The 21,953-nt window shown below is 39.2% G+C and overlaps 3 protein-coding genes across 16 annotated transcripts in view; 1 reads left to right on the top strand and 2 right to left on the bottom strand.

The window, feature by feature from the left end:
- Positions 1–5,352: 5,352 nt before the first annotated feature.
- SENP8 (SUMO peptidase family member, NEDD8 specific) lies at positions 5,353–20,325 on the bottom strand. 4 transcript variants are annotated; one of them, XM_006932421.5, is made up of 3 exons: positions 20,189–20,278; positions 14,264–14,307; positions 5,353–7,105 (listed from the first exon to the last, which is right to left on the bottom strand). In XM_006932421.5, exon 3 carries the CDS (start codon positions 7,067–7,069, stop codon positions 6,431–6,433), a length of 639 nt encoding a protein of 212 aa, XP_006932483.1. In that variant the 5' UTR covers positions 7,070–7,105; positions 14,264–14,307; positions 20,189–20,278; the 3' UTR covers positions 5,353–6,430. The 4 variants fall into 4 exon arrangements, with proteins under 4 accessions (XP_006932483.1, XP_044915016.1, XP_003987047.2 ...); XM_045059081.1 differs by lacking the exon at positions 20,189–20,278 and adding an exon at positions 19,844–19,902; XM_003986998.6 differs by lacking the exon at positions 14,264–14,307 and having other exon boundaries at positions 20,189–20,325.
- Positions 20,214–21,953, top strand: part of MYO9A (myosin IXA) — a 280,504-nt gene continuing 278,764 nt past the window's right edge. For 5 of the 11 annotated variants that reach the window (XM_045059073.1, XM_045059076.1, XM_045059078.1 and 2 more), the window contains exon 1: positions 20,527–20,956. The gene's annotated coding sequence lies outside the window, so the exon portion shown is untranslated. Of the gene's footprint in view, positions 20,349–20,526; positions 20,957–21,953 lie in introns of those variants that run through there. The other 6 variants (XM_045059077.1, XM_045059079.1, XM_019832131.3 and 3 more) reach the window with 3 other exon arrangements.
- LOC111560944 (cleavage and polyadenylation specificity factor subunit 6-like) lies at positions 20,277–21,203 on the bottom strand. Its single transcript, XM_023256162.2, has 2 exons — positions 21,126–21,203; positions 20,277–21,077 (listed from the first exon to the last, which is right to left on the bottom strand). The coding sequence occupies exons 1-2, from the start codon at positions 21,201–21,203 to the stop codon at positions 20,277–20,279; spliced, it is 879 nt and encodes a 292-aa protein (XP_023111930.1).

A 21,953-nucleotide genomic window follows, 5' to 3' on the forward strand; every position in this document is an offset into this window, starting at 1 on the left:
CTCTTCTTTAGGGGTTGTGAGTTCAAGCCCAACGTTGGATGTAGAGCTTACTTAAAAAAAAAAAAAAAAAAAAAGGAAAAAGTGCTTATGCAGGGATTACAACTATGTAAAATGTGAAAACTTCAAATCAGCAGAGAAATTGAAGAGATGTGCATATTAGAGTTACATGTTTAGTGAGTTTCTCTTATTTTCTGTCAGGTTGCTTAAGTTCATCAACCTCCCTAACCCCACAATAGTTTGCTCTTATACAAGCATGAGATATTATGCTGATAGCATGGTATTTTGATTCTGGCTGCAATGCCATGGAAGAATGATGGGCTGTTTCTGATAAATTGCTTCTATATTTGCATCCTTTCATTCTACAAATAACACCCAGTGTCTATGTGCCAGGCACTATATTAAGCAGCAGGGATTCAATGATGAAAAAATCAGATATGGTCCCTAGCCTCTAGGGCATCAACAGTTTAGTGCGAAGAGAGATATAACACCAAAAATTATATGTGATTTGGGCACATTGAAAGCAAATTAGTCTGGTGCATCAGGGAAGATTTCTCTGAGGAAGAGATTACATGGGAATTTCCCTGAGGAAGAACATGGGGGAGTTAAAGGGGGAGAGAACAACAGGTAGGAAGGCTTTAAGAGGAGAAAAGAATGGGTTGTGTTGGAGGAACTATAAGAAGGTCTGCAGAGTTGGAGTACAGTCAAGTGGGGCAAGGGTGGTCTAGCTCATAAAGAGCAAGAAAAGCAGGAAGGGGCCAGATTATGCTGAGCTTTAATATATGGGCAGAATATAAAATGGACTGAGGGATGGAAAGTATGCATGAATACTGGAGACTACCCTAGAAGCCATTGTGGCAGTCCAGATGAAAGCTGGTGGTTGTTTGGACTAGAGTGGTGGCATTGGCAATAGAGAGAAATACACATATTTAAAAGATATTTAAGATATGGAATGAACATCACTTTGAGATTGATAGATGTGGAATCTGAGAGAGACACACACGTCAGGGATGACTCCTAGATTTCTGGCTAGAACTGGGTGAGTAGTGGTGTCATTTTCTGAGGTAGAGAATACTGATAAAGTAGGTTTGATGATGAGGGAAGATGAGTTGAGCTTTAGGATTGGCTGGGTTCAAGTTGCTTATGAAATATCCAAGGGAGATGTCCAGTAAAAGGATATACAGGTAGAATTTTGGAAGAGTTCAGGAGAGAAGTGTCCAACTCTATCATTAGCCTGGTGAATGGCTGGGAGAGCCTAAACCCTGAGAATCTCTAACAAGTTGAGAAGAAACTGGCAAATAAGAAAGAGTGGTCAGTGAAGTACTAGGAAAACTAGGTGTCACATCAATTAAAGGAAGAGTGGTTTGAAAAGGAGGGTTTAATGTTGCTAGGAAGACTAGTCAAATAAGAACCGTAAGTGATCTTATTGAGACGTTTTTGTATAGTGGTGGGAGCAGAATCTAGATTACAGTGGTTTGAGAAGTGGGAGGGAGGTGAGAAATTGTGACACTTTAGATTTGGCTGTTAAAGAGGAGGAAAGCAAAAGGTCAATATCTAGAGGGAGACATGAGGTTATGCTTTTATTTATTTTTAAAGATGGAGAGATTTAATACATCTATACATCCAGGTGCTATTGGAAAGGAGCCAGCAGAGAAGAGTGGCCATGATGACGATGGTGTGTGTGTGTGTACGTGTGTGTGTGTATGCCGTTTGCACAAGGTCCTGTGTACAGGTTAAGGGATTAGCCTTTTCCTTATGAGAGTCACTGCAATAGGAGTGAAGAATGCTCAAAAGTGGTATAGATACAGGTAGGTTCATAGATTTGGAGTCAGGAACGTTGAAGGGGTACATGGTAGTTCCTGTTTTCTTTCTGAAGTTGCAGAGTGCAGGAGGAGGTAAGGGCTTTGCAGGCTTGACTGAGGTGGCAGCAGTGGAGAGCCGGAGTGTGAGCTGGCTGGGGAAGCACAGCCCAGTGCAGAAAACTTTGACCCAGCTTGTGTCATGGGGAGAGGGTTCCAAACAGGTTTCTTCGTTTGGGTATCCAGAAGGAAAAGAGGCACAAAGTAATCCTTCTCTCTTGTCTTTTAGCACAAACCACAGGATCTAATTATTTTCTTCTAGTTTCCTGATAACTCTTCCTACTGCTGACACTGAAGTTGGCTTCCATTTCCTTTGACACTCTGACATGTTAGCTTTTCCCTACCTAAGAAAACTTCATTTACATGCATTTAGCACCAGATTTTTCCTTAGTGGAATTTCTTTTGTCTCATTTTCCCCACTTGCGTACAGAGTGCTCCATCTTTGCTTAGTTTTATTTGTTGGTTTTTAAAGAAAATTTTGTTTACATTTATTCATTTTTGAGAGACAGAGAGCAAGCGGGGGAGAGGCAGAGGGAGAGGGAGACAGAATCAGAAGCAGGCTCCAGGCTCTGAGCTGTCAGCACAGAGCCCCACGCGGGGCTCAAACTCACAAACCACAAAATCATGACCTGAGCCAAAGTCGGACTCTTAACCGACTGAGCCACCCAGGCGCCCCTTTGCTCAGTTTTACTTGTATAAAATGAAATTCTTTTAAGCTCTTTTTTATGAGATACCCAAGGCTGCTGCTCTCTTTCTACTTCCCATCTTTCATATGCATGGAATGTGAAAGGAAGTACAATGTAGGGCTTTTAAAATGCATTAGATCGGTAGATCAATGTCAGGAGCTGATCCAAACATGACCTAACATATAAAGCAAAGCCAGTTATATAGGTTCTGCTACCCAGCAGTTAATTGAGATGACAATTTCTCAATATTGCTGTCTTAATATACCAGCTGAATTTATGAAATGTATAAAGTGAGAGATTACTTAAAATGTTCAAGTAAGGAGTTCTGGTTACTCTCAATCATGTGACTGAACTTCTCTGAGTTTGTTTCTGATCTATGACTAGAATGATGATACCTGGCAAAACATGACAATTAAGTGAGATTATATAATTATAATATCTAGTAACATAAAGTAACTTGTACATTATAAAGTGATAGGAAGATTAGCTGTTGCCATTTACAATCCTTGACTAAGTTTTTAACTATCAGGCCATTTTTTATACAGCTGTTTAGTTACAATATAACTAAGTTTTCAGGTGCACCTGGTTGGCTCATTTGGTGGGAGTGTGTGACTCTTTAATCTCAGGGTTGTGAGTTTGAGCCCCACATTGGGTGTAGAGATTACTTAAATAAAATCTTAAAAAAACAACTAATTTTTTAAACTTGTTGCTAGACTTAAAATGGAACTCGGTAGTGAGATAGATGGCAATAGGTTTATTTTAGTGTCTACTGTATGCTTTACCTATAATATTTAATCCTTATAGCACTTGCTTAAACACACTACTACTTTCATTTTGCAAATGAGGCTACTTAACCTTTTTTTTTTTTTTTAATTTATTTATTTGTGAGAGAGAGTGAGAGAGAGAAAGAGTGCAAGTGGGGGAGAGGGGCAGAGGGAGAAAGAGAGTATCCCAAGCAGGTTCCACACTAAGGCTTGATTTCAAGAGTTGAAATCAAGAGTTGGCTGCTTAGCAGACTGAGCCACCCAAGCACCCCAAGGCGACTCAATCTTAAACCTGCCTGAGGCTATACATTTATAACAGATGGGGCTTGAATTTGATTAAAACACTCATGTTCTTTCCCATGAGCACAGCATGTAAATTTTTGTATTTTCTCCTTTTCTATTTTAAGTGATGGAAGAAAAAAACTTCAGTATCAGTAGATAACCAAGACTAAGAAATTCTACTTTGTCATTTTAATGAAATATGTTTTATTAAAACATATGGTTAATATGGAGATAGTAAAATTTACAGTGAAAATAATAAGGTATTCTGATTATATCAGAAATATAATCCACTTGTGGCTTTTTCATTATTCTGATCCAGTTAGGACTAGTGTTTAGGAACTTTAACAGCCATCTAACAAAAGAGGAGAAATATTTATGATTTGAACAGGATTAAATATCTGTATTAATATATTACCTGTATTAATATTAATCTGTATTAATATATTATCACTGTATACCTAAAACTAATGTAACATTATGTGTCAGCTATACTCAAGTAAAAAAAAGCCCATTGATAATTTTTTATTTTTGACCACCATCTACAGCTGAGTTTATAAGTGGTAACTTTTCTAAATTCCAAGAGACATGGGTTGGACAAGTATGAATATACTTTTGGAGCAATACATCAGGGTATTTGAAAGCAGGGAAGTTCAGTGTAACAATTGCTCAATCCAGTTCTAAAAATCTTGCTTTCCTTTTGAATATTTTGAAGCTGCGTTTTGCAGACTGGATTCTTTTGACTCTGAGAAAAGGAAACAATACCACAAAAGATCTTTTCCCTATTTTGTATCACATAGCATCAATGGTGTATGGTCAAGCAAGCACATGACCTATGGCTATTAAAGTATCTAGTGAAATGTTACAAGTCAACTCTTAAAGTCTCCTGTCATTTATAATGCTAATACTTAAAAATTCCATACTCAAAAGTTTTATAGAAGACTAACTTGTGGCACAGTCCAATCACGTTATTCATTTGGAAAAGGAGACCTTAGATTTTTTTTTTTTTAAGACTTTACTAGTTTAGTTCAAAATGTAATTTATTTCTGGTATGACTTTTAGGGAGTCAGGAAAGATTGCTCTCATATGTATTAACTTATAAGAGGGAGACAATCTGACATTTAAACAGACATACTTTGCATTATAGAAACAACTTTTCCCAGAGAGCATTTGCCTTTTTCATAGTCTAGACTAGATACCTAAGTCAACAGTTACTAAAATAATATTGTCTTCTTATCTTTATCTACAATCATGGCTTCAGCATTCCATGTCACTTCTCTTACTCCCCTTCCCTCCCTATTTCACCTCTATGGCTGATTGCCAGTTCCTAATCTTTTTTTTTTTTTTTTTTTTTTTTGCCTGTTCCCATCTTCATTAGGTCTCCTTTTTATCCAAAACATACTGACTTGAAATGGAAACTTTTTCTGTAACTTTCTCAGACTTTCAGTTTCAACTCATGTTCACTTGGGCCTGCTATGTAACCTGTATTACTTACACTGTGGTTTCCCCCCACTCCCCTGACTAAAAAGAATGGAGTTACTGCCTTTGTGGTTACTGAGTGGTGAGATTATTTTGGGCTATGAGGGCTGGGGGCAAGGTTAGGTTGGGGAGGGAGGTGAAATAAATTTCACAGCTGAAACTAATCTTTGGTTTTTAAGTCTCGTAAGCACTGCAATCTAGTTTTCATTAGGAATAGAATTAATGTGTGTACCCAACATATCGGGTTGTTAATTATTTGAAACAACTCAGAAAAAAACACATCAATGATTTAGGAGGGATAGCATTTCTTTTTATTCTTGGTTCCATATTTTAAAGATTACATCGTCTGCATTTTGAATTAAGTGAAAGGGTTGAGAAAGCTCACTTTATCTGCTTTATAACTGCAAAAAAAAAAAAACAAAAAAAAAAACAAGCCAACTTTCAGTTTGCAAGTTTCAGATATGATAATAGTCCTGAAATCACCATGGTTGAAAACAATTCTGCCAGATTATGGATAAAGAGGAAAGGAAAAACTATGACTATTAGAAAGCAGCAATATTTATTAGAAATAACAGGCAACCTTGGGAAGTTATTGGCTATAAGTTTTAAAACCACAGAACTTTGGATATAAAAGGAAGGAGTGTTGCATGGCTAACAGACAAGGTGAAGAAAAGCTGTTATCAATGCAGAGGAGCAAGTCAACCCATTCACTGAGCAAACTAAAAGGTCCAACAGCCATTTATTTTAATGAAGTTAAAGATTCCCCCTTTCTTAAAACACTCCAGGAATAGAGTGGGGGAAGATGGGCTAACATCATCTTTATCAAATATCTGCAAAGGTTACAAAGATAGCTGGGAAAGCCTCTGCACGGAGAATGGAAGAGGTATCACAGAACTGAATAACTGATTCTTAGAATATTTAGATCTTGAATTAGGTTAGATCTTGACCTGCTTCTAGCCAGTTGATCTCTTTAAATATGCAGGGCTGTGCAATAAGTTTTTGATTCTTCTATAATGTTCTTCTTACATTCTTCTGGATATGACATACACTTGGTTTCTTTAAAGATCACTGCTTTTCCTTTGAATAAGCCAATGGGAATAAGGGAGACAAAAAGGGAAATAATAAATGTTCAGACAGCGTGGTTTTAAGGTTTTGATGCATAACTTCAAGACATTTTCACAGAGCATATTGCTCTCAAGTTAGGGTTAAAGTGAAACTTTCCATGTGGATAATGCAGAAGATGACATTCTTCCAGGGAAAAATAAGATATCAGGCATCTTCTTTCAGGCACTGAGATTACAGCCATCCAATAGATGGGGATGGGCAGAAAGAGGAGACTTCAACAGCCGCAAATATTCTTTGATAGCTAATTTTTGGCAAGTCTGGCAATGAGATCTTTCCATTCCCCCCTTTTCTTTGTGATGTATGTAGGAGTGAGTAGCTGCAGTAGTGATTCTGGTTGTTGCCTAAAGAAGTTCTGACACAAGGCCTCAGTGTTACATATCACATACATCCCACAGTCATAGCTGTTTTGTTGAGCAGGGGCTCTCTCTTCCACAAAGGCTAGTTTGTCTCCTTTTCTGCCTAAGAAAGTCTCCAGTTTCTCTGCTACCTGCTTTGCATGAACTGAGTTGCTTCTGCTATGGGAATCATAATGAAGAAAGCTATTTTTATCTTGGACATAAACCAACAAACTCCAATGGGTTCCCCCAGCTGCCTCATTGGAATTATCATTGATGGCTAAAAATACAACTCTCTTGTTGGGGAGGTCTAGGGGTTCAAGGAACATGGCAATCTCTGCTTGGTTGCTAGTGCACTTGATGAACTGGGTAACTTCGGGACTGATGAAGCAGACATGGTCAGAGCAGTCATGAAACTGACTGTTGGCAAAGTACTCAAAGGCAAATCCAATAATATGGTCATTGAGCCAGCTTGGAGGATCCAACAGCGAGACATCTGATTGCCGCAGTAGACTGTCCATGTAACTCAAAACTACAGGGTCCATCTTGTCCTGACCAGGGCTGATCAGAAATTCCAGTAGCTGAAGGAGAGGCAGAAGATAATATTTACTGCTGAATATGACACCTTGCTGTAAAATGGGGATCATAAATAGTAGCTACTCTTACAGGTTTTTTTTAAAGATTAAATACAATTGTAAAGTTTTTAGCAATAATGCCTGCCTGAGAGTAAACATTCAACAGACTCTAGCTTCTGGATTGTGTGTTAACAATTAGTTAAAATGAGAACTTTGGAAAATTTTCATGCTGAAACAGTAAGCATGAATTTTTATCTTCCTCTTTAAATGCAGAGATTGGTTAAAATTATAACAGACATTTATCAAACTTCCTACCATTAACCCTATATTTGGTCCTTTAATGAATATGCATGATAACAATGGCAAGTTATTTTTACATTAAAGTGAATTTTCAAAGAGTCTGAAGAAAAATGTTGCTTATTAACAAGGGAAATAGTTTCCATTTCAACATTTATTTTCGAGATAAGATAAAAATATTGCTTCCTCATTCCATAATGGAAAGTGACAGTGATTAGAGCTGTAGTTAAAAGGAACTACAGGGGTGCCTGGATGGCTCAGTCGGTTAAGCGTCTAACTTTGGCTCAGGTCATGATCTCATAGTTCATGGGTTTAAGCCCTGCGTCGGACTCTGCACTAAGAGCTCAGAGCCTGGAGCCTGCTTCAGGTTCTGTGTCTCCCTCTCTCTGTCTGTCCTTTCCCTGCTTGTGCTTTCTGTCTCTTTCAAAAATAAATAAATAAACTTGAAAAAAAGATAAATGAAAGAACATTTCAAGAACAGAAAATCATGAGTTTTACAAATGAAAATCATTCCTGATTCTGCTCAGTTTTGAGTATGAGTGATCTAGTTTTCCTCATCCATTTCTCATCTTTAACTTCAAGGGGTAAGATAAAGATTATGTAATGTTTATAAGTTAGAAATTTTTATCATTGAAAGGTAGTTAGGCACAGGAATCAGGCGACCTGGATCTAGCCCTAGTTTTATCACAAAATTTAAATGATTTTGTCTTTGCTTTGTTGTCTGTAAAAAGGGCATATATCTGCTTACATGCCTCAGTGAGTTGCAGAAAGGCCAAATAATTTTACTTGAAGTTATTACAAGAATATAAAATGTTGTTCCAAGAGCATTTATATTATTAAGTGGTATTAGTAAGATGATCAGAACATCTACATAGCGCTCCACACCAGTGAAAGCAAATGAAGTTTGGAAGCAAATATCTCTTCATATTATCTTTTCCAAACAAAAGCATGACTAACTTAGAGTACAGCAACACAAAGTATATGATAAGATTAATATGCTCATGATCACCGAAGGTAAGGTACTAACAAAGAAGTCTGATAAATGTGCAAGATAACATATTTAAGCCAGAGAGAGTTAACTGCTGTGCATTGACCTGACAGCATTACAACATCACTAAAAATCCAAAGCAATAAACGATCACATGCAGATTGAGAGTATAAAACAAAGCATATTATAATAATATCATTTCTGTGAAAGACTGGGCTAGAATAATCAATTAATTCTAGCCATTAATAATCAATTCTGGCCATCAGACCAGGTATTTTACCATTTGATTACACTACTAAAATAATAAAATTTTGTGGCACAGACATTTTTCTGTAATCAAAAGTCTGAAAAACCTGTAAGAAAAAATAAATATACCCCTAGGTAATTAAGAAGCACCAAAGATGGTTTTATGTGCATATAGTATATAATCTGAACTATTTCAGGAACAATATAGGGCTGTTTATGAGAAACATATGTATATACACATACATATTAATATAAATATACAACATAAGATCGAATGAAAATATTTTAAGATTTTCTTTTCTTTAAAAAAAGGTTTTTAAAAAATGTTTATTTATTTTTGAGAGAGAGACAGAGTGCAAGTGGGGGAGGGGCAGAGAGAGGAGACACAGAATCCAAAGCAGGGTCCAGGCTCTGAGCTGTCAACACACAGCCAGATGCAGGGCTCAAACCCATGAACCATGAGATCATGCCCTGAGCTGAAGTTGGATGTTTAACCGACTGAGCCACCCAGGTGCCCCAAATCTTAAGATTTTCTTTCTTTTTTTTTTTTTTCAGGGGGAAGGAAGGGAAGGGGACGCCAGGTGGGGTGGGTTGCTGGTCCCTCAAGGCAGACCCCGGTTTGGCTTCCGTATCCAGACCTGGACGTCGGGGGCGACCAAGCTTTTAAGAGGAGCATTGAGGGTGGGCGGCAGCTGGGTCGGGGTTTGGGAAGGCGAGGTCTGGGGGCTGCAGATACGGAACACCCAGGGGCCAAGGGAAAGAGGGTACTCTAAGATTTTCTTAAGAAAAGAGAATAACTTCAGGAGAGACATAAACTAGAGCCTGGAACAAAGTTTAACGAGGCATAGAGCACATTTGCTATGGGTGGGCCACAAATTTGGCTCTAAGATTTTTGGCAGCTAACCAGAGACTATAAAGTTAAACATTCACAATGTCCGTAAGGTAAAAACAAAGCAATTGCTCAGGAGAGGTAAAAACATTCTTTGTATTAAGGTTAGGCAGTTTTTTTTTCAAGCAATTTTCATAAAAGACAAGGTGTATCATAATGAATAATGTCCCTCAATATTCTTATGATAGATGAAGTTGTTTCTTATAACGATCCTTCATATCCAGTCTGATGGCAAATGAATTAACAGCAGTCTAGTAAAAACAAGTCTATGGAGGCTAGGTTCTCAGCTTGCTGCTGATGTGACTTAAGAGTAAATTAATATGAAAATGGAATGACTGCTTGTGCATCAAGCAAAGCTCCCCCAATCTCTTCCCCCTGCTCTCAACGAATACTATGTAGTGGTGAGTACCAGATTTTACTGCCTGGCAAATACCTGGAGACCTACTCTCTACACTGAAATCAGACCCACATATTAATAGCCAACCCAACTAGGGATAGAAGCCTACAAGGAGAAGAGTTCCTGAAAAGACAGGCATCTCACCTTGGAAGGAGTGACATAAGTGGCCAAGATTTCCTTCAGAATATATAGTTGTTTTTTTTTAAGGGCTTAAATTTTTTTTTTAAGGTTTATTATTTATTTTTGGGAGAGACAGAAACAGCACAAGTGGAGGAGGGGCAGAGAGAGAGGGAGACACAGCATCTGAAGCAGGCTCCAGGCTCTGAGGTGTCAGCACAGAGCCCAACACGGGGCTTGAACCCACAAACTGTAAGATTATGACCTGAGCTGAAGTCGGACGCTTAACCGACTGAGCCACCCAGGCACCCTCAGAAAATGGTTTTAGTGTTCTGTTTGATTTTGAAAATATCCAACATCCAGACAATGGGTCAGTCAAGGATCTAGGTCTATTCCACCCAGCATGCTAGCAATAGTTTAACCCCAACAATTCTAAAGCAAATGGAACCAAAGGAGCCTTTGGCCAAAGCATTGTTAGCGAAGAAAAACTCTAAACTTAGCATCTGAAGACTTGAATTTTAGACTCAATTCTGTTACTCATTGGCCGTATGATCATAAATAAACTACTCAATTTCTTTAAGCCTCAGTATCCTCTTCTGTAAAGTGAGAATATTAATACATGACCTTTATCCTGGAGTATTTGTCAATATAAAATGAAGAAACATTGGTAACTAATATTTTAAAAAATATAACATAAAGTAGTATTTCCAGACATCTATTGTGTCTCAAGGAAATTTATATCCCAATAACTGATAACTGTGATGTATTTTATTTAACAAATGTTTACTGAGTGTTTCCTTTGTGCTAGGGGTTGAAAATACAGAATGGGAATGAAATAGTCATAGTTCCTACCCTGACTGAGCATAAGCCTATTATGTTATAATGAATACATAGTGAATATACAATTCTTTTTACTCAATAAGCACCTACTGTGTACCTAATAGCTGTTGTGGGAGATACCAAGATGTGTAAGATGGCTTATAGTCAATAAGATCAGAAACCCACAAAGGGCAGAAATAAAATGTATGGGAGTTCAGAAGAGTGAACAATCACCTCTGGCTAAGAAAGGGAAGGAGACTTGAGATCAGGAAAGACTTCCAGGAAAAAGTGGCATAAAAGCTGGCTCTTGAAAGGCATATAGAATTAGATGCATGGAGAAAGGCATTAAGAAGGTAAGAGAGGCAAGGGAAGTGCCCCTAGAGGCTCATTCCAGTCTGGCTGGAATGAAGTAGGAATAGGGGTACAGATGAAGGTCAGAGGAAAATTATTAGAAGCTAAATGGTAACAGACTGAAGTCCAGGTGAAAGAATTTGGAATTTATACTGAGGAAATGGGAATCCATTAATGGCAAGGCTGGTGCTTTAGGAAGTTTAATAATTCAGCCATAGTACATAGGATTAATTGGTAGGGAGAGCAACTGGAGGAAGAGATCAAGTAGATTTTTATTGAAAGTGTAAGTAGGAGGAAATGGCCTAAATCAGGGGAAATGGTAGAAATGGGGAGGCAAGGAGGAAAGGTATTGTAGACAGAGACTCAATAAGTGATTAGAGAAAGAGAATCATTAGGAAATTGTCTGTGGGTTTTAGTTAGGGTGACCATAAAGGATGACGATCCCATTACTAATGGGGTGGGGGACAAGGAGACAGAAGGGGATCCAGCAAAAGAACCAAGAACCATCTAGAACTCTCCTAGGGATATTTCCTTTCTATACAGGGAGCACTGTGCTTGGCATATCTGAGGTACAATAAATATTTGCCAGATGAATGAAACACTTCAAAAAAGGAATCAGAAAATATAGATTCAGGGTAAAAAGAGAAATAAGTCCTCTTAAGACGTTTGCATTGTTTGTAACATCCCCCTTTCTGCTTTGGTTTTGTGTTTTGTCTTTTCTCCTCTTCACTTAATAGTAAACTCCTTCAGAAATAAGAAGACCTGTGTACTTGGCCTTGGTGGATGGTAAGGAAGACTGAAGAGTGAACTGGGGAGACAATAACCTCCTCATAGTTCTATTTGTAAAGTTCTACAAAATATATTTTAGTTCTATGTTTTGGGGCTAGGAGGCTTTGGGTCCAGGCTCTACTTTGCCACTTGCCTATCTGTGTGAATCTGGGCAAGTTATTTATTCTCTTTCTGGGCCTCATTTTCCTCATCTGTAAAATGAGGTAATAATAACACCTGCCTCATAGACTGTTACATAAAATAAAAACATGAGTGAAAACACTCAGCATGTCATCTGACATATATAGCGGACTCAAAAAGAGTTGTCTTCCCTGCTCCCTATATTTGGGGTGGTAATAATGGGCCTTAGAGATTTCTTGAAAATAAAGCACATCTGTCTTTTTTATAAGGCCACAAAGTCATCAAACATAGATTTAGCTAGGGCATGACTCTGCTCTGTGCTTTACCTTTGGCAGAAGAAGGGTGAATGCTAACTCCAGAGAAAATTGTTCTCTCGACCTGAGTGGAGCAACGATGTTAATTGTGTATTGTCAGTATACACAAACCCTGCAGTAACAGTTTATAACATCTTCCAACTTCTGTAGCTAAATGAAGCTAATATTGAATTCATAGTATAGAACAATTCCTAAACGAAGGCTTAATTTTAGCAAAAGGAAGAGACTACTTTTTCATCTTAATCTTGAAATCCTTAAAATGTATATTACTGGAATATTTGTTGTAAAAAACAACAAGGTAATTACATAAAAGGTAATAAAAACTACCTTAAAGGGAAAATTTACAATTCAATGGAAGCCAATCTGATACAAGTAAGGGAAGAAGCTGCTGGTTCAGTAGAAAACCAATAGGTTGGGAGTCAGTTTCAATGAATTGTGTTCTAAAAGAGTGCTGTCCAATAGTACTTTTGATGATAATGGAAATGTTCCTTATTGGCAATGTCCAATACAGTAGTCACTTGCTACATGTGGCTACTGAGCACTTGAAATGTGGCTCATAAGACTGTGGAACTGAACATTTAATTTTTAATTAATTTAAACTTAAATTTAAATATCTACATGTGGCTATTGGCTACTATTTTGGACAGTACACTTCCACAGATTTCAAAGGTATTTCTTGAAAGAAAAAAAATAAGGTTATATGGTTAAATAAGTTAGGGAAATGCTTCATCCTAAAAGTCCTCATTGGAGGTTCATAATGCACACAATCATATTAGAGACTAGAAGTTTTGTAATAAGGAAATGTAACTTTTCTTGGTCTTATTTTTTCCCCCAAACTCATTTGACCACGAGACACTTTTTTTTTCCTTTTAAACAGAATATCTATTAACACCTTATTGGCTGTGCAGTGAAGTTTGGGACGTGCTTGCTGAGTTACTTAATAAATGGCAGTGAGGCAAAATGTTAATCATTTGATAAAAAAAAAAAAAGAAGTTAGATCTCCGCCTCATACCTTATATGAACTCATATTTTAAGTGGAATAACATTTAAATGTTAAGAAACAAAAATATTAGAAGAAAATGGAGCTTAATACACTTACATGGCCAATAAATGCATGAAAAGATACTCAACACTTTACTAGTAATCAAAGGAAATCAAGTTAAAGCAAGATTTAATTTTTTATCTATCAAATTAGCAAAGATGAGGAAAACAGGTAATAACTAGCATTGCTGAGAGACCATGGGAAAAACAAGCATTCTCATTGTTGACAGGAGTATATAAACATATGCAAGCTTTTTGAAGGGTAATTTGCCATTATATTTTAATTCTTAAGAAATGTCTCTGTGAAGGTATGACACTTTCAGAAATTTATCTTAAGGGAAATATTAAGGATGTGTGCAAAAATTTATGAAGGATGTTCATCACAGCAATATTTATAAAAGAACTACTGAAACAATCTGAAAGTTCAAAAGAGGACTGATTAATTTAAATAATAGATTTTCATACAATGAAATATTTTCAGTCATTAAAAAATAAAGTTGTAGATACCAATGTATTGACATGGAAATATGTTTGTGATATGCTACGAAAAGGAAGTTTATATAAAAATTTATACAAGAAAATATACACGAAAAAAATCAAGAATGATAGCCAAAGTTTAAATATAGTTTAAAAAAGAGAATTATTAATGCTTCTTAACACTTTTTTCCTTCTACCTTTTAATACTGTTTGCTTTATATTTTTCCCCTTTCTTTTTATAATAAGCATATAACCAATAAATACAGCTATTTCCATTCAGGAAAAAAAAGGATATACCATCTCCCACTCTTACACTGACCTAAAATATGTCTGTTCTTTCAACTCACTGGTCTCTTCTGTCCTCTGGAAAGAAAAGAAAAAACAAAACAGAGAAAGTCTAATATCTCTTCTATAAATATTCAAACACAAAGATGTAAAATTAATCTATTTACTAAAATTAGATTATGTCCAACTTCTAATGTATGATTCCATTTGCAATTTCACAAAAAGAATCAAATCCAAAGACCAAATGTGCTTTTCATGGCAGCATAAGCAGAAATATTTTCAGGAAGGAAGTTCAAACTTTTTTTTTTGGTTTCAATTTCCCCCTATTAAACGTTTCCTTTTAATGCTAGCCTAAACCTAAATATATGTATAAAGTAGAATGTAAAAATTACCATCAAGATTTATATATCCCTCTTGAGGGCAGAAATTATTAGATTTTATGCATCCCCGTTTCTTTAGTGCTTGACAAACTGGAGAAAATTTAATAAATGTTTCTCCTGAATAAAATATAGAAGTAAAATACATTTTGAAAAACTCCTAAAAACACAAAATTGTTATAAACAGGAAGATTTCTCAATTGTATAAATTATTTATAAATTGAACAATATTCCTCTTGACATCAATATTTTACAAATAGAGGAATTCAGCTCTCAAAGTAGAAAAACTACTTGGTATGATGATGATGCCTGTTAACTCTCCTACCAGAATACTTAACTTTAAAGTATTTTAAGTATAAATTCCATTTGGTCCTGCCTTGGGCCAGGAAGATAAACTAGAAGACTTTCTAGAATTTCTTCTAGCACCAAGGTTTTCTATTTACTGTTCTGTTACTAGGCATGGCTATCAATGGCTAAGATGTCATTGACCATGAAAATAATTTTATTTTCAGTCTACTGTTTCTAACTCAAAGGTTCCATTTCTAATTGTACTACAATTTTTTTCCTTACTATAAACTTGATGTAAACACCAGCCTTTCCTTAAGCTGTGTTTTGCTTAAAATCTTCCAAGAAATGACTTTGTACAAATGCAAAATTTGAAATACCTGGGGTTGTAAAGACAGAGTGTAGGGAGGCCAATAGGTTCAATGAGGGGTTTGAGTAAGATAACATTTTATGAAGGAGTGGACAGAATTTTATCATACGTATAAACAAATTAAAGCTAATAAGGTGTGATCAAGCTGAAGTTACTATCTGCCTGATTTCATAAATAACCACTGTGTTCAGCACACAATAGCTATATGCAGACACAGTTTGAAAGAGTATGAAAAACTCATCAAGTTTTAATCTTATTTGTCCTGTAGATTTCAAAGCCTGGTAAAGTATTTTTTTTTCATAGATAGTTAAGAGGTAAATTGTTATTACAAACTCCTAATTAATGAGTTTCAAAAATGTGCTTGGCACATAGTAGGGGCTCAATGAAAGTTTTTAAAAGTTTTTTTATATATTGCTCAGAGACAGAGCAAGTGGGGGAGGGGCAGAGAGCGAGAGAAAGAATCCCAAGCAGGCTCCACAACTGCTAGTGCAGAGCCTGACTTGGGGCTGGAACCCACGAGGCTGAGAGATCATGACCTGAGCTGAAACCAAGAGTCAGCTTGGTTAACTGACTGAGCCACTCAGGGGTTCAATAAATAATGAATGAATGAAAAAAATAATGAATTTATGTTTTACTGTATTGTGCTGATAGGAAAGCAGGATCTGAAGGGATCCAAAAACACATAGAGAATTTTCTGTCTTAGCAATTTGTCTGTAAATGTTAATTAATACAAAATATTTGTGAACTACCTAACCAAATTTTAATTATATGCTATTAAGTAGGGCTAAACATTTCCAGCAACTATTTATTTTAGCTGCTAATGTAAAGTACCAAGTTGCTACAACAAATAGTAGTGAGAAAATTAGAGCCAACTAAGGTCAGAAATCTCCAAGCTATTGCTTTGATGGAGGACTTGAACCTACCACTCTACTATGAGAGAGTATTTATTTATTCACTGGCCATAAGAGAAGGAAGTCCTCACGTTTTTTAACCTGTAATCTAGACGCTCGAATATAATAATTGTAAATGGGACAATTTTTTTCAGTATCAGGACTGTGTTTGGTGCTTTCATAACAGATAAAGGTGTGGAAGGGGTAGTAGCCACTTAATCAGAAGCCAGAGAAAGGAAATTTCCGAGATCTTTTGTAATAAAAATTCTTAAAAAGCTTCAAAAATTTCCAGTATTCTTTCTGCTTTCAGATAGACCTGTTTCCTGGTTCCCCTAAAAAGGAGACAGACAGATGAACCTTAGCCTCTACATAAACTTGATTTTCAGTCTGTTAAACCATATTGCTGTCCAAATGTTCTCCAAAAGTTAGACGGACAAGATCAATATAGCTAGTCATGCTGAAGAAAGTAGTCTCTCAGAGAATCTGGTTCAGAAAGTTAACTTCACATTACTTATTTGGATTAGTAATATTTGGACCCCATAATTAATTTTTTGAATATATTTAAAAAAGCACACAAGTTGGGAACTAGCTAGAATTTGGGCAGTAAATTTCACATAGTTTGGTATTGATCAATTTCTAATGAGACAGGTTAGGCTTCAAGGACTTCCTTCTTGTTTGCTAATGCATTTTACTCATCCAAGAGGTTTAAGGGATTGACAAGGAGAGAGAAATCTTGACCTTAAAAAGTCAGAAATGTAGGATTTAACACATGTAGATGGAATTTAACTAAGAAAGGCCTTAGCAACACCTGGGAACCTATATATGTGGTAAAGCCACTGCCTATCAAAAGTACTAACATTATCACTTATAATACAAAAGAACGGGCTGGCCTCTTGACATGTAAAATGCTAATGGACCTCCACACTGGTAAGCGCATCTCTGTAGAAAGGTATGTAATTTAGTTCAATCTATGTTTCTTTAGACTGGTCAGTCACACTGGGGAAACAAAGTAACTTAACAGACCCTTTAGAGATCACTTTACAGTAAAATTTAGTTAAAGATTATTTATTGGTCTAGTCTCTTCATTCCTATCTTCTGACAATCCAACCTACACATTACTTCTAGATTAATTTTTCAAACAGAACTCTAATAATTACATTATTCTACTCCAAAGATTTTAACATCTCTCCATTATCTACCAAATTAAGTACAAATTACATCTTGACATTCAATGATTTCCACAAAAAGAGCCCCAGCCTATCTTTCCCAATTTATTTCCTAGTACTGCTCCTACATACATAGGCACAAGTACAATACTCTCGCAGGCCCAAATTATTAGGCAACAGTGGATTAATTAGTACTGGTTGCTGCCCCTACCGTATAAGAGGAGAAGAAAATAGCCAGTTCTCTACTTCCACAGAGAGGCTGGGAAGTGAAAACTACTCTAGTATTTTTCTGAAACAGAGAAGTGATCTATCATGCTCTTGTTTAAAAAAACTATTACAGTCAGCTTTTTATAAATCTAGGGTCCATGGGCCAGGATGCAGCTAGAATTAGGGTTCCATGAACTTGGACTGGGAAAAAAATTGCATTCTGGATTTTTAATAATCTCTAGCTGAAATTTAGCATTTTCTTCAATAAGTATAGGCAATAATCCACAGCAGTATTAGCAGTCCCTATGTCTTTGTCACCAATAGAAATATGATATTTTAATATCACATTGAAGTTACTACGAGTATCTCAAAATATAATTTATATGCATCACTATTTTGAAATTACATAATTAGGCCTGCTGCCAGATATTATTTAATGCATAAAGAAGCACATATGTAACTACATCATACAGTTGTTTGAATATTTTAAAACTTCCAATAAAATTGATTTTATTTCTATGCATTTTATTTTATATATTTAAAAATATTATTCTGAGATAGGGTTCATAGGCCAGGCTGCCAAAGAAGTCTGTGGTGTAAAAAAGATTATTTTATCTTTGTTTTTTATACCTATTAATTGCTTATAGATTATCTAAACACTTTAGCATGGAATTCAAGGCTCTTCATAATCTTATTCACACCCACTTTATCGCCTTTATCTCTGCCCCACCCCTACTCTCCATATTAAGCCCTAGTCATACCAGACAACAGTAACTGTCTTTTATCTGGAGGCAGATAGACTGGTTTTTGAATTAGCCCTAGTTAATAGTCAGTAGCCTTGCACTCACTGGCTTTGGCATTGCCTTATACAGACCTCTGCTTGCCAAGTGAATTATTCTTTTTAAAGGTTTGTTTTCCCTAATACTATGAGGTCTTAATAGGGCTATATCTTTAAAATTTTTTAATTTTTTTTTCTTTTTGAGACAGAGAGAGACAGAGCACGAGCAGGGGAGGGGCAGAGAGAGGGAGACACAGAATCCGGAGCAGGCTCCAGGCTGTCAGCACAGAGCCCGATGCAGGGGTCAAACTCACAAACCGTGAGATCATGACCTGAGCTGAAGTCAGACACCCAACCGACTGAGCCACCCAGGTGCCCCTGAATAGGGCTATATCTTAACTATCTTTATATCTTATTCCTTAAATGATTGATGAAATGAATAATAAAAGATTCTAAATTGGCAAGGCACTGTATGCAGTAATTTCCAGGGGAGTAAAGTTAGTCTTTGAATCTCAAATTGACTTAGCACTGATCTTTTTTGAGGACATAAATAAAGATACCCTTGATTCAGCCCTAAGGTTGGATCCCCAGCTGATAAATGCTGGATGGTAGGGAAAGGGAGAGTAAAGAGAGCCCTAACTGAAGTGGACTTCATTTTACATCCTCAGATTGAGGGATGTAACTGTGTTGAAGGGAAAGGCAAAAATGACACTTTTTTCCCATTTCCCAGAGTGGTTACCCAAAACTTCCATCACTCTACTCAAGCTTCTCATTCCAGCCCCAACTCTTTCATCAAATAACTCCCACCTTAATGTTACAGAGCCAACACCATCAACTTCCTGCCCCTCCTTACTTTCCCATCCTTTATTGGTTCTCAACCGTCAGCGTTAGTCACCTCAGAAACTTTTTTTTTTTTTAAATACTGATGGCCTGGGCCCTAGTCCCGGTTTATTCAATTGGTCTTGGGTGGAGCAACAGCATTTTTTTTTTTTTTTTAACTTCTCAGGTTATTCTAACATGCATACAAGGTTGAGTTCCACTAGTGCTCCTGAAGCTATCAATCAGCCACCCTTATCCATGAAGGGTGCCACTTAGGCATAGAAGTGGTCCACCGTGGAACCCGAAGTGGACCACTTCTATGCCTAAGTCTCCCATCTTTAAAGAAAACATTCTTGCGGCCCACATTCTCGCCCCTTAACTCTCTCACAATCTTACTATGCTTAACTCTCTCACAATCTTACTATGATGCTTCTTTAAAGGGTAATCTACACCTATCGCTTCCGCCAGCTATATTCTATTCCTCTTTTTACTCTTAACAGCCAATACTATGATTCGCTTTTGTGCCCGTCATTCTCTCTGCTTGTCTCCTGTTTCTCTGACCAGCTACTGCTCACTGGCCTTTTAACACAAGAGTGGCCAAAAGGTCACCTTGGAAAAGGTTTCCCCAAGTCGTTCCACACAAGCAGGGGCCCCTCTTCTATGCTCAAAGAGGACCCTGTGCCTTTTTTTTTTTTTCTTATATTATAATTTTACTTTATTACCACTGCGGATTCTCTCAAAGTCTCCCATGTAACACAGCACTTCAGAAAGCTGAAACGGTTTCATTTGCTTCTGACTTCCTGGAGTCTAAAGCACCAGAAAGCACTCAGTGAAAAGTCTGAGGAATGAATGGAAAGCGAGACTAGGAAACGGAGGTCGGGGGCGGGGAAATGCGAGGGGAGAGGGCGTGTGTGTGGGAAGGGGCGGGGGCTAAGAGGGGCGGCGCTGAGAATCCTGCGCCAGAACTGGGGAGGGGGCAAGGACACGTTAAGTCGGCTAGGGCCGCAAAGCAGCTCCCCGACGGGACACACCGCCTTACCAACCAAAGTGGGGAGGCGGCTTCTTACCTGCCTCGGGCCTCACCACCCCAACCAGCCTTCAGGCACCTCAGTATTGGCCGGAAAGCGAGAGCTACAGTCGTAAACTCAGAGTTTTCTACCCCAACCTTGCGACATTCCTCTCTAGTGGAGTGAGAATCTGAGGCAGCGTTCCGAGCTCTGCCGTAAGGTGAGGAAGAAAAGTTTGGGCGGGGCCGCCTGGGGCGGACGAATGGGGCGTGCCCGCGCAAGCGCCAGCCGTTCTCTCCGGCGGCGTCACGTGCGGGGGCAGGGCCGGCAGGCTGCCCGGCTCCGGTAGGGGGCGTGGGAGGTAAGTGCGCGCGCGCCTGCTCGTCTGCAGCCGAGGAGTCGCTCGGGGCGGGGCCGCGTGCGCGGGGTCGGGGGCGCGCGGGCCTGAGTGGACGCGGGACGCGGCGGCGGTTGGCGGTGGCTGCTGAGGGTACCGCAAGGACTGTGAGAGGCGGCGGAGGAGGCACCCGCGGCACCGGCAGAGGCGGCGACAGCGGCTGAGGCGACGGTCCAACGCGTGCTCTCTGGGCGGGGTGCGGCGGGGGATGTGCCCTCGCGGGCCGGGCGGAGTCTCTCTGACAGGGCGGGGGATGCGCGGCGGCCGCTCTCCCGGACCCTGAGGCAGCTGGGCCCACCCTCCTGGAACCGTTTGACTCTTGGTGGCCTCAGCCTCTGCGGTCTCCGGCGCCCTGACCCTGGGGCCGCGGGTAGGAGGTGGCGTTTCCCGAAGAGGAGGGGGCTGCAGTGGCCACCGCGGCGGAGCCCGAGGTAAGACCCGCCCAAGCCGCCCAGAGGCCCTGCCGCCCGGCCCGGCCCACGTCTCGGTCTCGCTCTTTGGCTCCTTTGGGGCAGCCCCGCCCCAGCGGAGACGCCCCGTGAGCGGGTCTGCCTAGGAGCCTCCCAGACACCAGATCGCTGCGCTGGGTCCCCGGTAGACCCCACCCATCGTATCTTCCATTGGCCAGACACCACTCCGGCCCGCCAGCTCCCGGACGGTTCTGTCACGGCCCCCCATCCCCAGCACAGCCCGTTAGAACCCCCCTTCGGACTCTCTTAGGACTCCTCGTGGAGCCTCCAGACTCCGTTACGGCCTCCCGTAAGCTGACCCGGTCACAGTTCCTCTGACACCCAGGCGCGGCCGCCCCCTAACCCAGAGCGACCTTGCAGCCCACCCCCTGCCTGCGGACCCCTCCCAGCTCGCTTCCCGTCAACCCTACCCTCCTCGCCTTGCGGATAGTCTGTTCTTGATGCTCTCTCCTCCCAGTGGATCTGGTGTCAGCCCCTCTGTAGACACCATCAGACAGCAGCCTCTCCCCCAGCCCTCTCAGGCAGACCTTGTTATCTTTCTCTTTTCTTTGGTTGGAAGAGTTTTGCCTTTAAATTCTGGAGGGGTGTTTGCTTAACCTAGTGTACTCCCTACCCCCCCCCCCCCCAGTGGGACCTAAGGGGGCTAACTGACACCCAAAGGAGGGAGGGGACAGGGAAGAGTGCGGGCCCAGGGCAGGGGTGTGTGTGCTAATATAAGGTCATACAGCCTGCTTTTCATCTTGTCTCTTCTGTAGAACGTGTGAGGTAGTCCAGTCTGACATTTAGGGACCTCTATAAGAATTAAATCACATTACATTAAGGGATGTGACTGTGTCTCCATGTAGTATCATTTGCTTCCCTTTCTGGAAGATTTTTACACATTTTTTTGTTTTGTTTTTGAGTGACACAAGGCGATTTTTTTTTTAACGTGTTTTTTGAATTTTCCGGAAAAATAAGA

The sequence above is a fragment of the Felis catus genome, chromosome B3, assembly GCF_018350175.1.
Source record: "Felis catus isolate Fca126 chromosome B3, F.catus_Fca126_mat1.0, whole genome shotgun sequence".
Lineage (NCBI taxonomy): Eukaryota > Metazoa > Chordata > Mammalia > Carnivora > Felidae > Felis > Felis catus.